A 21,146-nucleotide genomic window follows, 5' to 3' on the forward strand; every position below is an offset into this window, starting at 1 on the left:
CCCTCTGGCTGAAGAAATTCCTTCTCATCTCAGTTCTAAAGGGTTGTCCCTTCACTCTGAGGCTGTGCCCAGAACTCCAAGTCTTTCCTACTGATGCAAATATCTTCTCCACGTCCACTCTATCCAGGTCTCTCAATATTTCAAAAGTTTCAATGAGATACCCCGCCGAATCCTTCTAAACTCCATTGAGTACAGATCCAGAGTTCTCAACCACTGGTCATATGACGAACCCTTCATTCCCAAGAACATTCTTGTAAACTTCACATGGGCCGCTACCACAGCCCATTGTCTGTGGCTAATGACTGTTCATTCTCCCAGGCTGACCTTTGTCCTTTGTCTGCCCAACTGTCTCTCTCTGGGCTCCATCTCCAGGTTTACCTGTGCCTCCGCACCGCCCCCCCCCCCCCCCCCACCCCACCCCCCAACCCCAATCTTCTTATTTACCAATCTTTTCCCGTATACAACCAGTTCTCATGAATGGTCACTAGACCTGAAATGTTAATTCTGCTTTCTCTCCACAGCTGGGTTTTTCCAACAATATCTGTTTTTGATTCTTGTAAAGCTCCTTTGGACCTCCTCCAAGGCCTGTACACCCTTTCTTAGATATGGGGCCCAAAATTCCTCTCAGTATTCCAAATACTGCCTGACCAGAGCCTTATGCACCCGCAGCAGTACATCTCTGCTCTTGCATTCTAGCCATCTCGAAATGAGTGTAAACATTGCATTTGTCTCCCTAACTGTCGACTGAACCTGCATAAAAACCAAAAGAACCACAGATGCTGTAAATCAGAATCAAAAGCAGTAGTTGATGGAAAAGCTCAGCAGGTCTGGCAGCATCTGTGAAGAGAAATCAGAGTTAACTTTTCAGGTCTGGTGACCCTTCCTCAGAGCTAATTGTTGAACTATTTCTTACAACTTGTTTGACCTACATTTTGCACTTTTATATGTAATCTTAATGTGGGACATCCTCAAAAGGTAGGGACAGTTCTGAAGAAGTGTCACCAGCCCTGACACTTCATCTGATTTCTCTTCACAAATGCTGCCAGGCTTGCTGAGCATTTCCAACTGAACCTGCATGTTACACTTCAGAGAATCCTGAACTAGGACTCCTAAGTTCCTCTGTGCTTCAGATTTCCAAAACATTTCTCCATTTAGAGAATAGTCTATACCTTTATTCTTCCTACCAAAGTGCATAACTGCACACTTTCCCACATTGTATTCCATCTGCCACTTATTTGCCCCTCTGCTAGCGTGTCCAAGTCCTTCTGCAGCCTCCTCAACACTACCTGTCACTCCACCTGTCTTTGTGCAAATTTAGCAACAATGCCTACAGTTCCTTTGTCCAGATTGTTAATATACAATGTGAATAGTTGTGATCCCAACACTGACCCTTGTGGAACTCCATTAGTCACCAGCCACCATCATAAGAAAGAACCCTTTGTCCTCATTCTGGGCTTCTCCCAGTCAGCCAATCCTCTATCTATGCAAATACCTGCCCCTGAAACCACAGGCTCTTACCTTATTTAGCAGGACCCTGGCAGCACCTTGTCAAAGGCCTTCTGGAGATCCAAATAGCTCGTCTACTTTACCTCCTCAAAGAATTCTAATCCTATCAACACCAGTTGAAGTGGACAATTTGCCAACCAAGGAAAGTCTGATTTCACAAATCAAAGGTCACCTGGTCTCCCCTCCACTCCCCAGTGACCACCACCACCATCAGTAGGAGAAAATATGGGGACTGAAATTGAACTCTACTCCTTCACCATAGGTTATTTCAAAATCTGGAGCCCCTTCATTCCTGGCAACATGTCAAAAGGAATTAGGTCTAACAGTCAAATAAGATATGCAAATAAATTGTTGCCTATCCTCTGAGTAATTTGTACTGCAATCTTCTCACTATCTTACAGACAAGCTCATATTAACATTATTGCTGGTGCCTGCATGGCAATGGGCCTTCGATTTGCAGGTTCATCTAATGCAGCAGCATTTAATTGTCTGGTAGGTCTTAATTTCAATCATGAATTTCTTGAAGCTTTTGTCACTTCGTTATTATTTGGTTGCTGTTTTCAATCAATGTGCTAGGGACTATCTCTGCATAAGACTGTCATTAACTATTGTTTTTCATTTCTAGTACAAATATGTGAAAATGTTTCTGGAATCTGTCTCTTCGCCTGCGGCAGCACTGGTAAGTTAAATCTCTTGTTCTTGTATTTTGCGATCAGTTCACAATTGCAGCATTGAATGGTTTGTATTGCTTCTTGTATTTTGTGCTCATTCTCAAGCCTGAGCAGTTCGGGTAGAATTATTTCCCTTGAAGTCAATGTTCTTGAATGTAGCCAAAGTCGTTTGAAAGAGGGACCTTGCAGCCACAGGGGACTGTCTACCCCATCAATTAAATTGATCCTGAGGTGAAAGGACCCACTGTCTCTACCTTTTGAGGATGTCCCACATTAAGATAACAAAAGTGCAAAACGCAGTTCAAATAAATTGTAAGAAGTTCAACAGTCAGTATCCGTGATTGTGACTTTATTTGGATTCCATTAATTTTGGAAAGAATGTTCGAGACTGTTGCAGCTTCCTGTTACACTACAAGTTAATGGCACCGTCCTGATGGACAGCAGATCTGTTGATCTGTTTGCTGGCCCTGGCATATTGGCAGCGAATGGAAGCAGCTTTTCCCCACAGCCCCACAAAATTATTCCCTTATCAATTATTTCTCAAACACTCTTGTTGAGAGTTATTATTGAATCTGCATCCATCGCCTTTTCAGGCAGTGCATTCCCAAACGTAACAACCACCTGGTTGAAAAGAATGCTCCTCATCCCCACACTGATACCCTTTGGAAACAACTCTAAGAATCAAAGGGTATGGGAGAAAGTGGGAACAGGGTATTAAGCTGAGCGATTAGCTATGTTCAAATTGAATGGTAAAGCAGGTTCAAAGGGCCAAATGGTCTATTCTTCCACCTATTTTTTATATCTATGTCGACTGCAGGAGTTCCTCCAGGTAGTGATCTAGGCCCAACTATCTGCAGCTACTTAATCAAATAACCTCCCCTCTATCATAAGGTCAGAAGAAGGGATGTTTGCCAATCATTGCACAATGTTCAGCACATTTGTAACTCCTCAGATACTGAAGCATTCCATGTCCAAATGCAGTAAGAACCGAACAATATCTAGGCTTGTGTCTATAACTAGAAAGTGATCTTTATAACACACAAATACCATGCATTGATCATTTCCAATAAGAGAAAATGCAACCATCACCCCTTAACATTCAACTACATTACCACAGCTGAATCCCCCACTATACTGGGGTTACTGTTGAACAGAAACTGTGTTGAACTAGCCATATTAATGCAGTCCGTTGTCTACAAGGCACAAGGTCAGAGTGTGATGGAAAACTCCCCATTGTCTGAATGAGTGCAGCTCCATCAATACTGAAGAAACTTGACACTATCCAGCATAAAACAGCAACTGCCAAACCCATGACTGCTACCGTCTAGAAAGACAAGGGCAGCAGATGCATGAGAACAGCCTAATGGTCTCAATGTGGACTTTACTAGTTTCAAAATCTCCCCACCCCTGGCCTCATCCCATGACCAACCCTCCCTCTCATCCCCGCCTCCTTGACCTGACACAACCTGTCCATCTTCTCTCCCACCTCTCCGCTCCTCCCACCTCACTGACCAATCGCTACCTGCGCTCACCTATCACCATCCCACCTACTTTCCCCAACCCCACCCCCCCCCTCTCTCTTTATTTCCCAGCTCCCTTCCCCCTCCCCCCTCCCCCATTTCTGAAGAAGGGTCTTGACCTGAAACGTCAACTTTCCTGTTCCTCTGATACTGCCTGGCCTGCTGTGTTCCTCCAGCTCCACACTGTGTTACCTCTGACTCTAGCATCGACAGTTCTTGCTATCCCCAGTGGAAGGAGAGGGAAGTCCTTCAGCTCGCTGGTTCTGCAAGCTGTCCAAATGGGCAACTCATTTAGTGCCATTCCCCCGTTTTCTGCCAGTAACCCTGCAGATTCTTCCTTTTCACATAATACTCCAATTTCCTCTTGAAAACCTTGATTGAACCTTTTTTCTTTATTTTGTTAAACTGGCTATGCCATCTGAACCTCAATCACCCGCTGAGTGGAAAAGCTCTTTCCTTGTGTCCCCTTTGTTTCTTTTGCCAATAGGTTTTAAAATCTGGGCCGCCTTATTCTCAATCCTTTCACAGGTGGGACCAGTTTCTCCCCAACATTCTGTCCTGACGCCCTGTGATTTTGAATGTTTCTATCGAATGTCCTCTTAACCTTCTCTTTTCAAGGAAAATCATCCCGATTCTCCCAAGTCCGTCTTCAAAACTGAAGTTTCTCATCCTGGGATCATGCCCCGTGAATCTTATCTGTAATCTCTCCAAAGCCTTGACATCCTTCCTACTCTGCCATTCAGAAGTGGACACAATGCCACAGCTAAACTGGAACCCTATTCACCATTCTGGCACTTCCTCCCTGCCCAGTTCAAGAAAGCAGCTCACCACCATGGCTGTGATCAAGGTAGTTAGTGCTGACCTTGTCAGTGACACCCACATCTCATCAGTAACAAAGAATACTGTCAAAGTCACTGCAATTAATGGATTCAAGCAAGCTGCAAGGTATTATTGGTGCAGCTCATCTTGCTCACTTGTACTTCCAAACCATGGATTCAAAGGCCCTGTTTGGATGGACCAGGCACTAGTCTGCCTGTCCAGATGTGCTCAGCAGTGTTTCCTTTAAGCTGCGCAGGCAGCTGGGTGCATGATGAACAAATAGGTCTCGCACAAGCAATGACACCTTCAAGAGGCCAAGCCGGTCTCTCTTAAAGGGACTGCACAGCGCAACTCCCACATCAAAGGAAAGTTGGAGCGAACTTTTCAGCACAGTCAAGGAGAGGTACTACTTCTTTGCAAGGCGAATAAAAGAAAATGAGTCATGAAATAAAAGAACCGTGGATGCTGTATAGATCTGAAACAAAAATAAATTGCTGGTGAAACTCAGCCAGCTCTAGCAGCACCTAGGCACAAAAGCATAGTTAACTTTTCATGTCTTGAAAAACACTAACTGGGCTTAGTGGGGGCTTACATAGGGTAAAGGAGCTAATCCGCTGACTTTCTCTCAGTTTTAGACTGACTTAGGTGTCACCTTTCAACTTCACAGGCTGGTCACCACAACCTGGAAACGTGTTTGAGTGTTGTTCTGCTTTCCCTTGCCTTGGTGATGGCAGGCACTGGGAATCTGAAAGTCCTCCAGTTCTGTCGATTCATGCATAAAAGAACCGGAGGAGAGATGAACTACGGCTTTCACATGGCATCGCATATGGCTCTTGGCCTCCTGTTCTTAGGAGGGGGAAGGTAACTCTTAATCGTTTTATTTGCAGAGTACATTAACAAGATGGTGCTCTGGAGTTGTGTAGAACCTTTCCAGCTTCAGTCACGCAGTGTAGTAATTGTGAGCTATCCAACACTGTCGTGGCACAGCCACATCTGGAGAGAAATTCAAAAGTGAAATACTGCAAATGTTGGCCATCTGAAAGAAAAGCAGAAAAAACTGGAAACACTCTGCAGGTTTGGCAGCCTCAGTGTATAAAAACAGAGTTCTAGTTTCAAGTCCAAGTCCTGCTGCGCTGCACTCAACAACATGCCGCAACTCCAACCTCAGAAGGAAGCCTTTGAGCCCATTGTTTCTGCAGGCTCTCCAAATGAGCAACTCATTTAGTGCCATTCCCCCGTTTTCTGCCAGTAACCCTGCAGATTCTTCCTTTTCACATAGTACTCCAATTCCCTCTTGAAAACCTTGATTGAACCCTTTTTCTTTATTTTGTTGAACAGGCCACGTCATCTGAACCTCAATCACCCACTGACTGGAAAAGCTCTTTCCTTGTGTCCCCTTTGTTTCTTTTGCCAGTAGGTTTAAATGTGTGCCTTTTTGTTCTCAATCCTTTCACGCAGCCACTTTGTCCTGATTTTGAATGCCTCTATCGAATCTCCTCTTAACCTTCTCTTCTCGAGGAGAATCGCCCAAGTTCTCCCAAGTCCGTCTTCAAAACTGAAGTTCCTCATCCTGGGAATCATGCTGGTGAATCTTTTCTGTAATCTCTTCAAAACCTTCATAACCTTCCTAATGTTCCATACAGAAGTGGACACAATGCCATAGCTGAGGCTAATTTGGAGTCCTATATAAGTTCAGTAAAACCTCCTTGGTCTTGTTCTCTCTGGCCCTATTTATAAAGCTCAGGATGACTTATTCTTCATTAACTGCTTTTTCAACCAGTTCTGCCAACTTCAATGACTTATCACCCTTTAAATTGAACCTAGCAAAATGCATAATTACACATTTCTCCACATTGAACTTCGTCTACCACTTGTCTACCCATTCCTCAACTTGTCTCTATCCTTTTGGACATAGTAAGAACTGCCGATGCTGAAGTCAGAGATAACACACTGTGGAGCTGGAGGAACACAGCAGGCCAGGCAGCATCAGAGGAGCAGGAAAGCTGACGTTTCGGGTTGGGACCCTTCAATGAAATTAGCCTTAGCTGTGGTATTGTGTCCACTTCTGTATGGCGCATTAGGAAGGATATGAAGGCTTTGGAGAGATTACAGAAAAGATTCACGAGCATGGTTCCCAGAATGAGAAACTTCAGTTTTGAAGATGGACTTGGGAGAATTGAAGGGTCCCGAACCGAAACGTCAGCTTTCCTGATCCTCTGATGCTGCCTGGCCTGCTGTGTTCCTCCAGCTCCACACTGTGTTATCTCTATCCTTTTGGAGTTTTGCACTGACCTCCTCCCTGTTCATAGTGCTTCCAAGTTTTATATCATTCACAGATTGTGAAGTTGTGCCCTGTATATCAAGGTCTAGATCATTAATATATCATGATGAAGAGCAAGTGTCCGAATTCTGACTCTTGGGGAACTCCACATCACACCTGGTTACAACCCAAAAACAAAATTGCATTAACTACTGCAGAGAGAAAACAGAGTTAACATTTTGAGTCCAGTGACCCTTTCAGAACCATTCTGATGCTGCCAGACCCAATGAGTTTCTCCAGAAATTTCTCTTTGTTTCAGATTACCAGGATCCACAGTTCTTTGTTTTGTTCCATTAACTATTACTCTCTGTTGCATCACTGAGCCAATTTTGTATTCTATGCTTAAGAACATACGAATGAGAAGCAGGTTCAGTCCTTTGAGTATACTCCTCCATTCAATAAGATCATGGCTGATTGGGTTACTCCAAATTCTCATATACGCCTATTAATCTTTCAGCCCCTTGCTTTTTAAGAACCCATCTACTCCTATGTTGTTACTGTGTCTTTTATTCTGTGACCTACAATCTGGCTCGCAAGTTGTTTTTTCGTGCGGCAAGATTTCGAGCACCTTTTGGAAGTCGATGTGTGCCACATCAGCAGCATTACTCTTATCAATCCTCGCAGCTATTTTGCTCTATTCTCCCCGGTCTGATACTTCCCACAGCAGCCATCCTTGTGGTTGATCCAAGTAAGCTTCATTTGTCGTGTCAAATTAGGGTTAGTTTTTTTTCCTCTGTAAGCTGTGTGCTCTGAGGCCTGGATAGATGCTTTTTTCAGGGAGCTTCAGAAAACAGGGCTCTGGCGTAAATTTTGAACTCCGATACCAAAGGGAAAGACCAGCGTATAAAATTATTTTTACCTTTTGTTTTACAAACAACCCGCCCATGATCACCAAAAATGAGCAACATTGCAAGTGCAATCCTTTAAGAAGACATGAAACATTAGGCTATGCTTTTATCTTTCCTGGCACTGACAGTCCTACTGTATATAACTTGCTGCCTCTTCCACTCTCCTTCATGCTCACAGTGCAGTGACTCCTATTAATAAGTGCATTTGCAGGCATCAGGTATGGTTGTGATGCTTCACACAGTCAAATAGCTCACTGACAAGAATGGTCACTTGGGCAGAGTGGTAAAAGGCATCTTTCTGTCGTGGCCAAGTGCCATGGAATGAATTGCTGCCTTCCAGGTAAAAGAGGGATGAACAATTGGAGAGAAAGAAAGCAATTGCAGGACTGTGTATATGTTTGACTGGTAAACTGTCCTAATTTTACTAGTTTTCCATACAGCACAACTGAAGTAAATTAGTACTGATTGTTAAATCTGAAGGATTCATAATTGTGCATGCATTAGGCAAACCGTGCTTTAAATGTGAATCTAATGTCATTCACTTTCTTGAACTGCCCATTCTAATGTGCCCACACATTTGCTCACCTCCTCATAAACTCCCTGCATCTGACAGCTCCATTCTGCCGTCCATCCATCCCTACCTCGCCCATCAAATTGCCCCATCCATGTCACTCTTCCCAAATTCCATCCACCTGGTTTGGCTCTACCATTCCTGAGTCGCCCACTAGTCTGCCTCCAGCAAACCCAGCCCCCGTGCATCCATCCAGTTACCCAGTTCACCCACCACGCACACATCTCCCTTGCACTTAAACTCTCTGTTAGCCAACCCACCTAATCACCCGTCCTCTCGCTGCTTCATTTAATCACTTCATAGTCCTCCCTGACCCTCACTTTCTGCTCACTGAATGTGACTCGTCCCACCCACCCTGCCTACCTGCCCCATCTCACTTACCACAGCCACCTCCTCTTACCACATCCCTCTACACCTCAGGCGGTGACTCACCCTTCCAATGGTTTAACAAATTACACGCAGAAAGGAGATGATGGGGTGAAGGTACTGTGGAGCCGCAACTGTGATGTAAAACCCCGCCCACGTGCTTTTTTACGTGACTGAAATTGGTATAATTTGTGGGTTCTGCTCGCTTGCTTTTAACATTCGTTTTGTAAAGGGATGAGTCTTCCTAAACTGTCTTAATTTGTGCTTTAACTTAACCCTTTCAATCTCTATTATAGGTATTCATTGTGCACATCCAACTCTGCAATTGCAGCTCTTCTTTGTGCCCTTTATCCACGGTTCCCAGCACACAGCACTGATAATAGGTGAGTGCATCCTTGTACAGATAGGGGCCGAAGAAGGAAGGAAGATGATGGTGCAGTGAGAATGTCACTGAACAGTCGGACTAATGCCATAGGGGACAGAGGTTCAAATCCTCCCATAGCAGTTGGGGTTATTTAAATCAACATCAAAAACATCTGGAATTGGATATAGTGGTGATCATAAAATAAAAATCTTTCCTTTCAGCAAAGTAATTTGCCATTTCTGCTCTGACTTACAATCTTAACTGCCCTCTGAAATACTGAACAAACCACTCACTAAAGGAGCAATTTGGTTTGGGCAACAATTGTTGTCTGTGTCCCATGAAAAGAATAATTGAAGCTGTCAATTTCTAGTCTTAGTTAGTTTTACCGTGAATGCTACATATTTTATCCAAAAATGCCCTGATTCTTGAAAGACCTAATTCCATCGCTGCCCAGACATGATAGGTTTTCAAACATTACCCTACCTCTTCCTGCTTCATTATGAAAAAATTGCCCTCCGCAGTGTCACCTCTTAAAGCACACACCTTACCTACTTCCAACCTTGAGGTGCTGCTCCATCAATTATGCCTTGCTGTGTATTTTCTCCCCCAGGAGTCTACCTTGAATCTGATTCTACTATTCCTCTCTCCAGGTTCTCCTACCTTCATCAGGCATCTTGCACTTTCATTGAGAACTGTAGCCATCTCCATTCCTCTGACGCTAATCTGTCTCCATGTTGAGCTTGAAGCTCTCCATCCTCTCTGTTCCAGTGCCCTTGACTGAGTTACTGCTTTGTCTGGTGGAAGGAGCTGCTTGCAGTCAAACAGAAATGAATTCACTTTAATTCTTCTATTTCTCTGGAATGTGTTATTCCCACTGAATAACATGCCATCATTTCCGAGAGAGCCCCTGATCTTTTCTCCAATTCCTCTAATTTTATTCCAACCTCATCCAGCCTATTTCTCTGCCCAGCCCAGAATAATGCAAACAGGCCTGTCCCTTGACAACTCATTGTTTCAGCTTTGCTCTTGTCCCTTTGAAAAAATCTTTTTCTATCTTTACTCCATTTCCCTTGGTACTTCTGTATGTGAACGTAGCAGGAAAAGAGATAGAGGTGTTCAATATTGAAGGATTTTGGTAGAGCAAGTGGTGAGAAACTATTTGCAAGTTGGTAACTAGAGGTCATATATTTAAAACAGTTGGCCAAAGAAATGCATGCAAAATTTGCTGAAGATGTTCACCAGAGGGTTGTTCTGATTACCTGGAATAAATTATGGACCAACTTGGACAGATATTCAAAAGGAAGACTGCCGTCCTATAAAATTCAATGATATGATTCATGGAACCCCTGTTCATTTACATCTTTCCACATCACATTGTAACTGTGAGATAGCAAATTGCATTGACTGTATTTACTCCTCGTGGTTTAGACTTCACAACATTGTCCAGAACGAATTGATAGGTGGCTTAGGTGGACTTTCTTTCTTTTCACGGTCTGCCAAGTATTATCAAGGTCTGCTTCTGGCTCGATGTCTACTCCTTTCCCCATCAGTCTGACCTTTCCGTTTTCAGTTTCCTGTGTCATTCTCAAAGGAAACATCCGGGAGAGTGTCCCTTTCTCTTGAGCACGTTTGTAGACCTCTGGAGCAAACATTAACTCAGTTATCTCTGCAGTTTTCTTATTACCCACACTCTCATCTGGGATTACGTTTTCATTTCTGTCCATTTTGGAATGTTTATGTATGTACGTTTGTAGAGAAACAGTGAAAAAGAACACAAATGATGCTGTCAGGATTTCATACTGGGTCTCCAGAGGAGTGGCTTAAAATCAGAAAATATTTGTGGATTCTTTTCCTGTCACAAGTGCTGCATTGTCTGACAAACCAGGAAAAAGTACAGGGAAAAATATCCTTCAAAAGTCAAGATAGAAACTCCCAGAAGAACAGGATATTCTCCTTTAACTATTATGTTTTGACCTCCGTCTGACCTTGGTTGTTTTAGAACTGAACAAGTGATTGCTTATTGAAAGGACATTCTGTTTTCAGAAAATGTCAAGCAGAAGAAGTGTGGGGGCGCGTAATACGCAAGGGAAATATTTGGGAATGTAATACTTGGCTGAGGCCTTGGAGACCTTGAAGGTTGAGTCATTGCATTTTTCTTTTATGTGCAGATATCACCTTCAGGCACTGAGACATTTGTATGTGCTTGCTGCTGAGCCACGTCTCCTAGTGCCCGTTGATGTGGATACAAACACTCCATGTTATGCCCTCATCAAGGTTACTTATAAGGTACGTGATTGTTTATAATCAAAGCATGAACTAAGCGATTGGATATGACTTTCTTCATTTCCGAATTTGCACCTAATGCATGAGCAAACCAATTCCACCAAAAAAAAAGCGAAATGTGAGGGACATTGTCACTCTTTACTGCTCGTGTTCACGGTCAACTATTTGACAGTCTGATCCTGTAAATGATAATAGCCACTTGCCAGCTTGTCTGTGGCTGTAATGCCTGCCTCTAAGGAATGACTGTACTCCAATCACTCAGCCTTGTGCATACATATCTTGTACTGAGTATATCAGCCAAAGAAATACAGCTAAGCCACATGAGGTGCTCCAGAGCACGTGCATATTGCGAAGGAAGTGCCAGCATTGCATTGCACTGAGGACTGAAATATTTCAGTCATGCTCCCAAAACTCATGGTGTCAGATGGCACAACCACCAAAGGAATATTTCCCACAACCGCTGGTGAATTTTGTGCCAACTGAAGGCAGCACCCAGTCCTGCCCTCCTCCCACCACCCCCAGTGATGACTCTGGTTCTCTGCAAATGTCAAAGATGAGTCCCACAATATCACCGAAACCACACTGGAATCATTAAAACTAATATTTAAGGGTGGTATTGAATGATTACTCAGATAAAAATAATATGCAGGGGTATAGGGAAAAGTCCAGGCGATTGGCACTCAGTAATGATGCTCATTTGAAGAGCCAGTACAGCTACAATAGGCTGAATGGCCTGTGTCTGCACTGCAGCAAGTCTGCGATTCTTTGATTCTTCAAGCTGTACCCACTTGGAGACCATTGAAATGCAATGTATTGGTATCCCTGAGGAGCATTAGGAACTTTTTCAAATTCTAACAAAGGAAGTTCTAACCTTTAAATAAACATGATTTTGTACAACCAGCCCTTGCTGTGGGAACGCTTAATTCACATCCACTTTCAGGATATGCTTCTCATCTACATTGTTCTCATATGAGTCTCCCCCTCAAAGACATGAATGGACTTCCCCTGGGGAGGAGTATTCCAGAAACTCAATATTATGGCCAACCGGGCTGTGTGAAATGAGCCAGAACTATGGTGATCCACAGCATAAGTAACCAAAGGGCATCTTCCCACGCTTTTTGTCAATCCATGGTCCTTTCAATTTGCTGATGTTTGGTTCACAAGATTATTTTGTTGGCTCACCATCTCTAGAAAAGAGAAGGCTGAGAGATGGCTTGATCCAGGTCTTTAAAGTTATGGAATTTTAATGGGTAGCTGTAGAGAGGACATTTCCTCTTCTGGGGAATCTAAAACGCAGAGCTATAAATATAAGGAAGTGAACATGAAGGTTACTGAATACATTTGTTTAGTTGACCTTAGTTCAAAAACATACAAGGAGATAGGGCAAAAGTTATACTCATGATTTGTCCAAACTGTGTGTGTGTGTGTGTGTGTGTGTGTGTGTATGTGTATGTATGTATGTAGTCGTTGACATCCAGGACTTTGAAAGGCAATTGGTGTTGAACGTTCCTACCCCAGAGCCTATCGCTGCCTTGAGTTCCTGTTTGCCATTGTAACAGAACCTGGAAAAGTAAATCGTTAAACCATCACAAGCAAGTCCAGCACCTGATTTCCTTTGACACTAAACCTTCTTCCATTTAGACTCTTGATACAGGTCCTTGATATTCACGAATCTCTTAGGTTTGGAATTGAAAAGACAATGACCTGCTGTTACAGGGCAAAAAAGGCAAATTCTCACCAACAACAATCAACAAACAGTTTTTTTTTGATGATTTTGGTTGGCAGATGAGTGTTGCCAAGACCGTGAGAACACCTAAATTTCTTCCAGTGACAACTTACGTTGTTGTTGCATCTTTACTACATTCAAATTGACCAGAATGAAAAACAACAGACTTGAGTGGGAGCAGTTTAAAATTCATCAAGGTGAACAAAGAGACTGATTAAGAAGGGGAGAGTAGAGTATGAGAGTAAGTCTGAGAGGAACGTAAAAACTGAGTGTTAAAGTTTCTATATGTATGCGAAGCGAAAAATATTGGTGAACACAAATGTCAGGAAAAGGGAATTTAAAATGAGAACAAAGAGTGACTGACCAACTAAGTATGCACTTTGGCTCTGAGTTCATAAAGAAGGGCACCATAAATATACCAGAAATGTTGGGGCACACAGGGTGTCGTGACAGGGAGATGCTGAGGGAAAGATGCTGAAAGTTAGTCAGGAAAAGGTGTCGAGAAAATTGATGGGATTGAAGGTTGATAAATCCCCAGGCCCCAGAGTGCTTAAAGAAGTAGCCCTAAAAACAGTGGATGCATTGAAGGTTAACTTCCAAAATTCTATAAACTCTGAAACAGTTCCTACAGATCGGAGGGTAGCACACATTCCCCCTCTATTCAAGAAGTGAGTCAGAGAGAAAACTGGGAATTATAGACCAGTCAGACTGACATTGGTAGTAGGGAAAATGCTATGGGCCACTATAAAATAACTAATAGCTGAGCATTTGGAAAACGGTGGTGGGATTGGACAGAGTCAGCGTGGATTTACGAAAAGGAAATCATGCTTGACAAATCCAGTAGAATTCTTTGAGGATGACAAAGGGGAGCCAGTTTATTTGGACATTCAGAAGGCTTTTGACTAAATCTCACGTGAGATTTGTGCATAAAATTAGTGCATGGGGTTGGGGTGGTGCCATGAGATGGATGGAACAATGATGGGCAGAGAGGAAACAAAGAGTGGGAATAAACAGGTCTCTTTCTAAATGGCAGGCAGTGGCTAGTGGGGTACCTCACAGATCAGTGCTAGGATACCAGTGAGTCACAACATTATGGACATGCACATTAAAGTCCTTCTGATCCTCTGTACTTCCCCAGGCTCCTATCATTTAATGTGTACTCTTTTTTGCCTTGTCAATCCTTGTCACACTTCGCAGGATTTCACCAGCACATCTACGCCATCCTGTAATCTATTGCTTTCCTCCTCACTCTTTACCACACCATCAATTTTCATGCTATCTGCGAACTTACTCATCAAACCATCTGCATTCATGTCTAGATCATTAATGTATGCTACAAACAACAAAGGACCCAGCACCAAACCCTATGGTACCTATTGAGTTGAAAGTCACAATTTGCAGCATCTGCTAAAGGAAAGATAAGCTGATTTTCTTCATGTTTAAAGTGGCTTATTGCAGGAACTAAGAGTGGTTTTTTTTCTCTGATGCAAAACTGATAGTTCCTCTTCTGGTCAATTTAAAGGGGAGATAGACAGATTTTTAGTTAGTAATGGATTGAAGGTTTATGACGAATGGGCAGAAATGTGGAGTTGAGGCCAACATGAGATCAGCCATGATTGTATTAAATGATGGAGCAGACTTCAAGGGCTGATTGCACATTTATGCTCCTTGTTCTTATGTTTTTATGGTCACTCGCATCTCTTTACCCTGCCCAAAGCACAAGCTATTCAACTGACAACCAATCACCTTGTTACCAGGCAGAGGACCTTTTTCATTAATAATTGGTCAACAGTCCACAAGCCAATTAGTTTCACTTGTGACGGACCCAGTTTGCCTGCACAATTACACAAAGAGGGTTCGCAGTAGGTATCAAAATTCCTTACTTTCAAAACATGCAAGCATCCTTGTAAATCCCTGGGTTTCAAAACCAGTATTCCTCATTTCAGCGAACAGTTTTAAAAGGCACAAAAATAAAAAGAACAAGATCTTTCCACTTTTAACTGCCTCTGAAATGGCCTAGCAAGCCATTCAGCTCAAGGGAAATTGGAGATGGGTATTAAATACTGCCCCTACCAGTGACACCCGCATTCCATGAGCAAACAAAAAAATTAAAATAATAATATCTCCATGACTAAAACTAGCAATGTTGTCCAGGATAGTTGTTTTTGTAGTCAGTTGGACCAATTTGGGAAAATAGTTCCAAGCCAACAGAAGAAAGCAAACTCCAACTGAGTATCTTATGACCAAGTTCAAGCAGTATCTTACTGTTTTTAATTTTGAGAATGATATTTTCATCAGTCACTCAAATATAAGACAACGTACTGTTCATATTGCTAGATTAAAATGATTGCCTCCTGTGCTGTACGTTCCTATGACGATGAGAAAAATAATATGCCTTATTAAAACATAATCTCTCCCTGGGTGGTGTCTCCATATTCTCTATTCACTCTCCCGACCCCATCGTCAGCATAAATACCACCCTTTTTCACTACTTTCAGCTCTGATGAAGGGTCACTGGACTCGAAGTATTGACTCTGCTTTTCACTCTACAGATGCTGCCAGCCCTGCTGATGTTCTCCAGCACTTTGTGTTTCTCTTACAGATTCCTAACATCTGTAGTTTTTTTTGTTTTTGTCCAAGATTCTAAGGGGGTGCTTGACATGGGAGATGTTGAGAAGATGTTTCCACTAACTGGGGGGAATCTCAAACTAAGGAATATAGTTACAGAATAAGGGAACACTCACTTATAACTCAGATGCCAAAGAATTTCCTTTGTGAGTGAGAAATTCTCCACCTTGGACAGCTGTAGAGGCTAGGTCACTGGAAGTATTTAAAGAGGAGGGAGATGGACTGTTGAAATATCAGGGAGTTGGAGACAATGAGGAGCTGATAGGAGCGAGGCTTGGAACAGATCAGCCATGATCCTTTTGAATCGTGGGATTCAGTCTTGAAAGACTGAATGGCATACTCCTACTCCTGTTTCTATTTTTATGTTCTGTACTATTCATTGGTTGATATACTGTCAGTGTGGAGCACCTCGTGATGGTTTCCTCAAATTTTCTGAGCACAGCAGCTCCACAGATGTAAACCCTTCCCTCAGAAAACATGGGTTCCGATAACTATTGTGTCCTATGCACAATCAGAAGAGACGTGTTGCTATTAGCAGAGTCTTGCTGATTACATGCTAACTTTAGTTCCTTTGTTCTTTCAGTACCACAAGTTTTTTGGGGACGCCAATGTGCAGTGAATGCAGAGGTTTCCTTGTTGTAGTTATACTGTGAAATATTTTCATGCTGCAGTATTACATATCTGGTGCTGATCCCAATATCGACACGCCATCAAGTGTTGCACTAAAAAGTGCCAGCTGGGTAGCCACAAAACATTGCAGTGTTGGATTGCTGGGTGAGATCAGTACTGAAATCTTCACGCTCTGGTTTCCCCTAAAGATGAGTTTTCACAGCTTCCTCTGTGGAGCTGCTGTTCTGAGGGGAAGTGAGATAACCAGCTTCGAGGTTTTATGAATTTACTGTGTAAATCCCCTTTTGGAAGGCACTTCCACCATTTGTGGAGCTCTGAATGGTTAGGAGTCACTTCCTTTCCTGACTGAGGTTAGGCCACATGAACATCGAAGCATAACTTCAAGAGATCAAGAGCAACTGAAAAGAATAATTTTCCCTTTTGTGTAATTTTCATGCTCACTTCTGTTGTCCTCCAAGACTATTGTTGAGACAGTGCACACATTTAGTCAACCTCTTATTTTTTGCTCCTTGACTCTTTTCTCACCTTTATGCTACTCTCACTATCCCCCTGCGGGCAATGACGCCTGCTGTGAAGCTGTTACTATGTGCAACACTCAGTGATTTCCAGGAAAGGAGCAGCATATTGTGCACAATTGCACCGTCTTATACATTGAAACGTTCATTCCCCGTCCTACGCTATTTCACCAAGATTCATTCCCTGCTCCACTCCTCACCTCTTTTCGTAATATAGAACATAGAACAGTACAGCACAGTATAGGCCCTTCGGCCCATGATGTTGTGCCGACCTAAGATCAAACTACCCTGCATACCGTACATTTTACTACCCTCCATGTGCCTAACCAAGAGTCACTTAAAAGTCTCTAAAGTATCTGATTCCACTACCAGTGCCGGCAGTGCATTTCACACGCCCACCATTCTCTGTGTGAAGAACCTACCTCTGACATCTCCCCTAGACCTTCCTCCAAACACCTTAAAATTATGCCCCCTTGTAATAGTTATTTCCGCCCTGGGGAAAAGTCTCTGACTATCCACTCTATTTATACCTCTCATCATCTTGTACACCTCTATCAAGTCACCTCTCATCCTTCTTTGCTCCAATGAAAAAAGCCCTAGCTCCCTCAACCTCTCCTCATAAGACCTGCCCTCCAGTCCAGGCAGTATCCTGGTAAATCTCCTCTGCACCCTCTCTAAAGCTTCCATATCCTTCCTATAATGAGGTGACCAGAACTGAACACAATATTCCAAGTGTGGTCTAACCAGGGTTTTGTAGAGCTGCAGCATAACCTCACGGCTCTTAAACTCAATTCCCCTGCCAATGAAAGTCAACACACCATACGCCTTCTTTACAACCCTATCAACTTGGGTAGCAACTTTGTGGGATCTATGGACATGGACCCCAAGATCCCTCTGTTCCTCCACACTGCCAAGAATCCTGCCACTAACCCTATATTCTGCATTCAAATTTGACCTTTCAAAATGAATCACTTCACAATTTTCTGGGTTGAATTCCATCTGCCACTTCTTTGCCCAGCTCTGCAATTGTCCCTTGCTAGAGACCCATCAGTTCTCACTTTGTTACTCATAAAAAGGAAGGAGATGAAAGACCAGGCAACTAAGAGGCTATGTATCTTAACGTCTGTCATTGTGAAAATGTTAGTCTATTGTAAAGGATGCATTAGCAGAGCATTTAGAAATACATGATGTAAACAAGCAGAGTCAGTATGGTTTCATGCAGGGCCAATCACCCCTAACAGTTTTTTTAGAATCTTTTGAGGAGGTAACAAGCAGACAGATGAAGGGAAGCCGGTAATGTTATATGTTTGGATTTCCAAAAAGCGTTTGACAAGTCATCACACATTAGACAACTGATTAGGGATAGTCAGCATGGCTTTGTGCAAGGAAACTTGTGCCTCACAAACTTGAATGAGCTTTTTGAGGAAGTAGTAGACGTAGATAGAGCAGTAGACGTTTATTTGGATTTTAGTAAAGCCTTTGCCAAGGTTTCGCATGGTAGACTAATTAATAAAGTTAGGTCACATGGGATTCAGGGTGAGCTTGCCAACTGGATACATAATTGGTTTAACAGCAGGGCACAGAGTAATGGTGGAAGGTTGTTTTTCGGACTGGAGGTCTGTGACCAGCGGTGTTCTATAGGGATGGGTTCTGGGTCCTCTTTTGTTTGTCATTTATATATATGATTTGGATGGGAATGAAGAAGACATGGTTAGTAAGTTTGCAGATGACACCAAAATTGGTGGCATTGTAGACAGTGAAGAAGGTTTTCTAAGATTACAAAGGGATCTTGATGAAATGGGTCAATGGGCTGAAAAATGGCAGATGGAGTTCAATCTGGATAAATGCGAGGTATTGCACTTGGGTATAACAAACAAGGATAGAACTTATGCAAATCATGGTAGGGCCTTGGGTCGTGTTGTCGAACAGAGCGACCTGGGGTGCAGGTGCATAATTCTTTAAAGTTTCCATTACATACTGACAGGGTGGTTAAAAAGGCATTTGGCACATTTGCCTTTATTGCTCAGTCCTTTGAGTATAGGAGTTTGGACGTTATGTTGAGGTTGTACAGGACATTGGTGAGGCCTCTTCTGGAATACTGTGTCCAGTTCTGGTTGCCCAATTATAGGAAGGATATTATCAAGCTGGAGAGTGTTCAGAAGAGATTTACCAGGATGTTGCAGGGTACGGAAGGTTTAAGTTATAAAGAATGGCTGGATAGGCTGGGACATTTTTCACTGGAGCATAGGAGGTTGCAAGGTGACTTGATAGAAGTTTATAAAATAATGAGAGTTATAGATAGATTTGATGGTAGTTGTCATTTCCCTAAGTTGGGGAATTTCAAGACTAAGGGGGGCACATTTTTAAGTTGAGAGGAGAGAAATTTAAAAAAGACTTAGGCAAATCTTTTACATGGAGGGTGGTTTGCATATGGAATGAACTTCCTGAGGAAGTGGTGGATGTGGGTACGATTACAACATTTAAAAGACATTTGGATGGATACATGAATAGGAAATATTTGGAGGGATAAGGGCAGTTGGGACTGGATTAGTTTGGGATTATGTTTGACGTGGACTGGTTGGACTGAAGGGCCTGTTTCCGTATGTATGACTCTGTGACTGTATGTCAGGGCTAGTATATTAATATAGATGAAGCATTGGCTAACTAATAGAGCACAGAGTTGGGATAAGGGACATTTTCAGGATAGTAACCTGTAACTAGTGGAATAACACCAGGATCAGTGCTGGGGCCACAATTTTTTACAGCATGCATTAATGACCAGCTTGATGGAAATGAATTTACTACATCCACATTTGTAAAAATAGTTGGGAAGGTGAATGGTGAGGATGACACAAAGTGTCTGCAGAGGGATTTAAGCAAGTTAAGTACGTGTGCAAAAGCTTGTTAGAATGTAAGGTGAGATTATGCATTTTGACAGGGATCAAGGACCTAAATATTATTTAGAAGGAGAAAGGCTACAGAAAGGCTATACCTCAGAAGGGTTTTGGGGCCCTTGTCCATGAATTACTAAAAAGCTAGGAGGTAAGTTCAGGAGGCAAAAGAGAAGAAAAAGGAATGTTGGCCTTTATTTCAAAAGGACAGGGGTATAAAAACAGGGAAGTTTTACTAAAACTATACAAAGCACTGTTCACAGTATTTCAGCTGTTTAGTTTTGGCCCTCTTATCTAAGGAAAGCTATACTGGCATTGGAGGCATCCCAGTGAGGGTTCACTAGTCTGATCCAGGAATGGGGGTGGGGGGGAACTGTCTTATGAGGAGAGGTTGAGTAGGTTGGGCTTGTCCTCATTGGAGTTTAGAAGAATGAGTGGTAACCATTTTGGAATTAAACAGGACTAGAATAGTTTGGTGATTATTTTTGACTGGCATGGGTGTGATAGGCCAAAGGGCCTTTTTCTATGTTATAGATATCGATAACTCTCTGAAGTGAACGTATAGGATTATTAGGGGGCTTGACAGGGTGGATACAGAGAGGTTGTTACCTTATGTCTAGAGTCTTGGACCAGAGGGCATGATCTCAGAGTAAGGTGTTGCCAAGTTAGGTAAGAGATGAGGAGGATGTTCTTCCAGCAGAGGATACTGAGTCTGTGGAATGTTATATTGCAAAGAACAATAGAGGCTAGGTCATTAAATATATTCAAGACTGAGACTGAGATTGAGAGATTTTTAGCCAGTAAGGGAATTCAGGCTATTGGGAAAAGGCAGGGAAATGGAGTTGAGAATTATCAACTCTGCCACAATCTGACTAAATGGTGGCGCAGATTCGAAGGGCCTAATGGCCTACTTCAACTCCAATGTCTTATGGCCTTAAGAAGCTGCGCAACAAGGCATTTGCTGCACAAGCCGATGTATTTGCGTTTCTACAGGATGGGAATTACCTCCCGAAATTTAGATTCAGTACCTTTCTGAAGGGTCACTTCCTCACTGACTTGTTTGCATTGTACTTGAAGTGCATTGGAGACAAAGATGTGAAGTGAGCTTGTTTCATAAGTCATACATGAATTAGGTTCTGCTCAACACAGCAATTTTGGAAGCACCGAGTTTAAAAAAAAAGGAAATAGATTGGCATTTTCACTCAGTTAACGTTATGTAAGTGACAGATCACAGCCCTCCTGCAGCATTAGATCCTAAGAAATTTACACACACACCCCGTAATTGCAAGTAAGGGTGATTTGGATAAATCCAGCCCCCACATGTCAAAGATGCAGTCTGAGGAATTCTCAAGTAACTTCACCATTCCTCACTGGAACTTGGAAAGTTGTAAATTCCTTCACTTTCAAGTCAGAATAGTTTTATAAACAGAAAGGACTAGAGATGAAAGCAGAAATTGCTAGAAAGGCTCAGCAGGTCTGGCAGTATCT

At 42.6% G+C, this 21,146-nt stretch overlaps 1 protein-coding gene across 1 annotated transcript in view; it reads left to right on the forward strand.

The window, feature by feature from the left end:
- Positions 1-21,146, forward strand: part of anapc1 (anaphase promoting complex subunit 1) — a 199,978-nt gene that overhangs the window by 132,299 nt on the left and 46,533 nt on the right. Inside the window, 5 exon segments of the mRNA XM_048596681.1 lie at positions 1,908-1,998; positions 2,132-2,185; positions 5,184-5,377; positions 8,918-9,004; positions 11,154-11,271. Coding sequence (XP_048452638.1) covers positions 1,908-1,998; positions 2,132-2,185; positions 5,184-5,377; positions 8,918-9,004; positions 11,154-11,271 — 544 coding nt within the window.

The sequence above is a fragment of the Rhincodon typus genome, chromosome 5 (genome assembly GCF_021869965.1).
Source record: "Rhincodon typus isolate 14 chromosome 5, sRhiTyp1.1, whole genome shotgun sequence".
Taxonomy (NCBI): Eukaryota; Metazoa; Chordata; class Chondrichthyes; order Orectolobiformes; family Rhincodontidae; genus Rhincodon; species Rhincodon typus.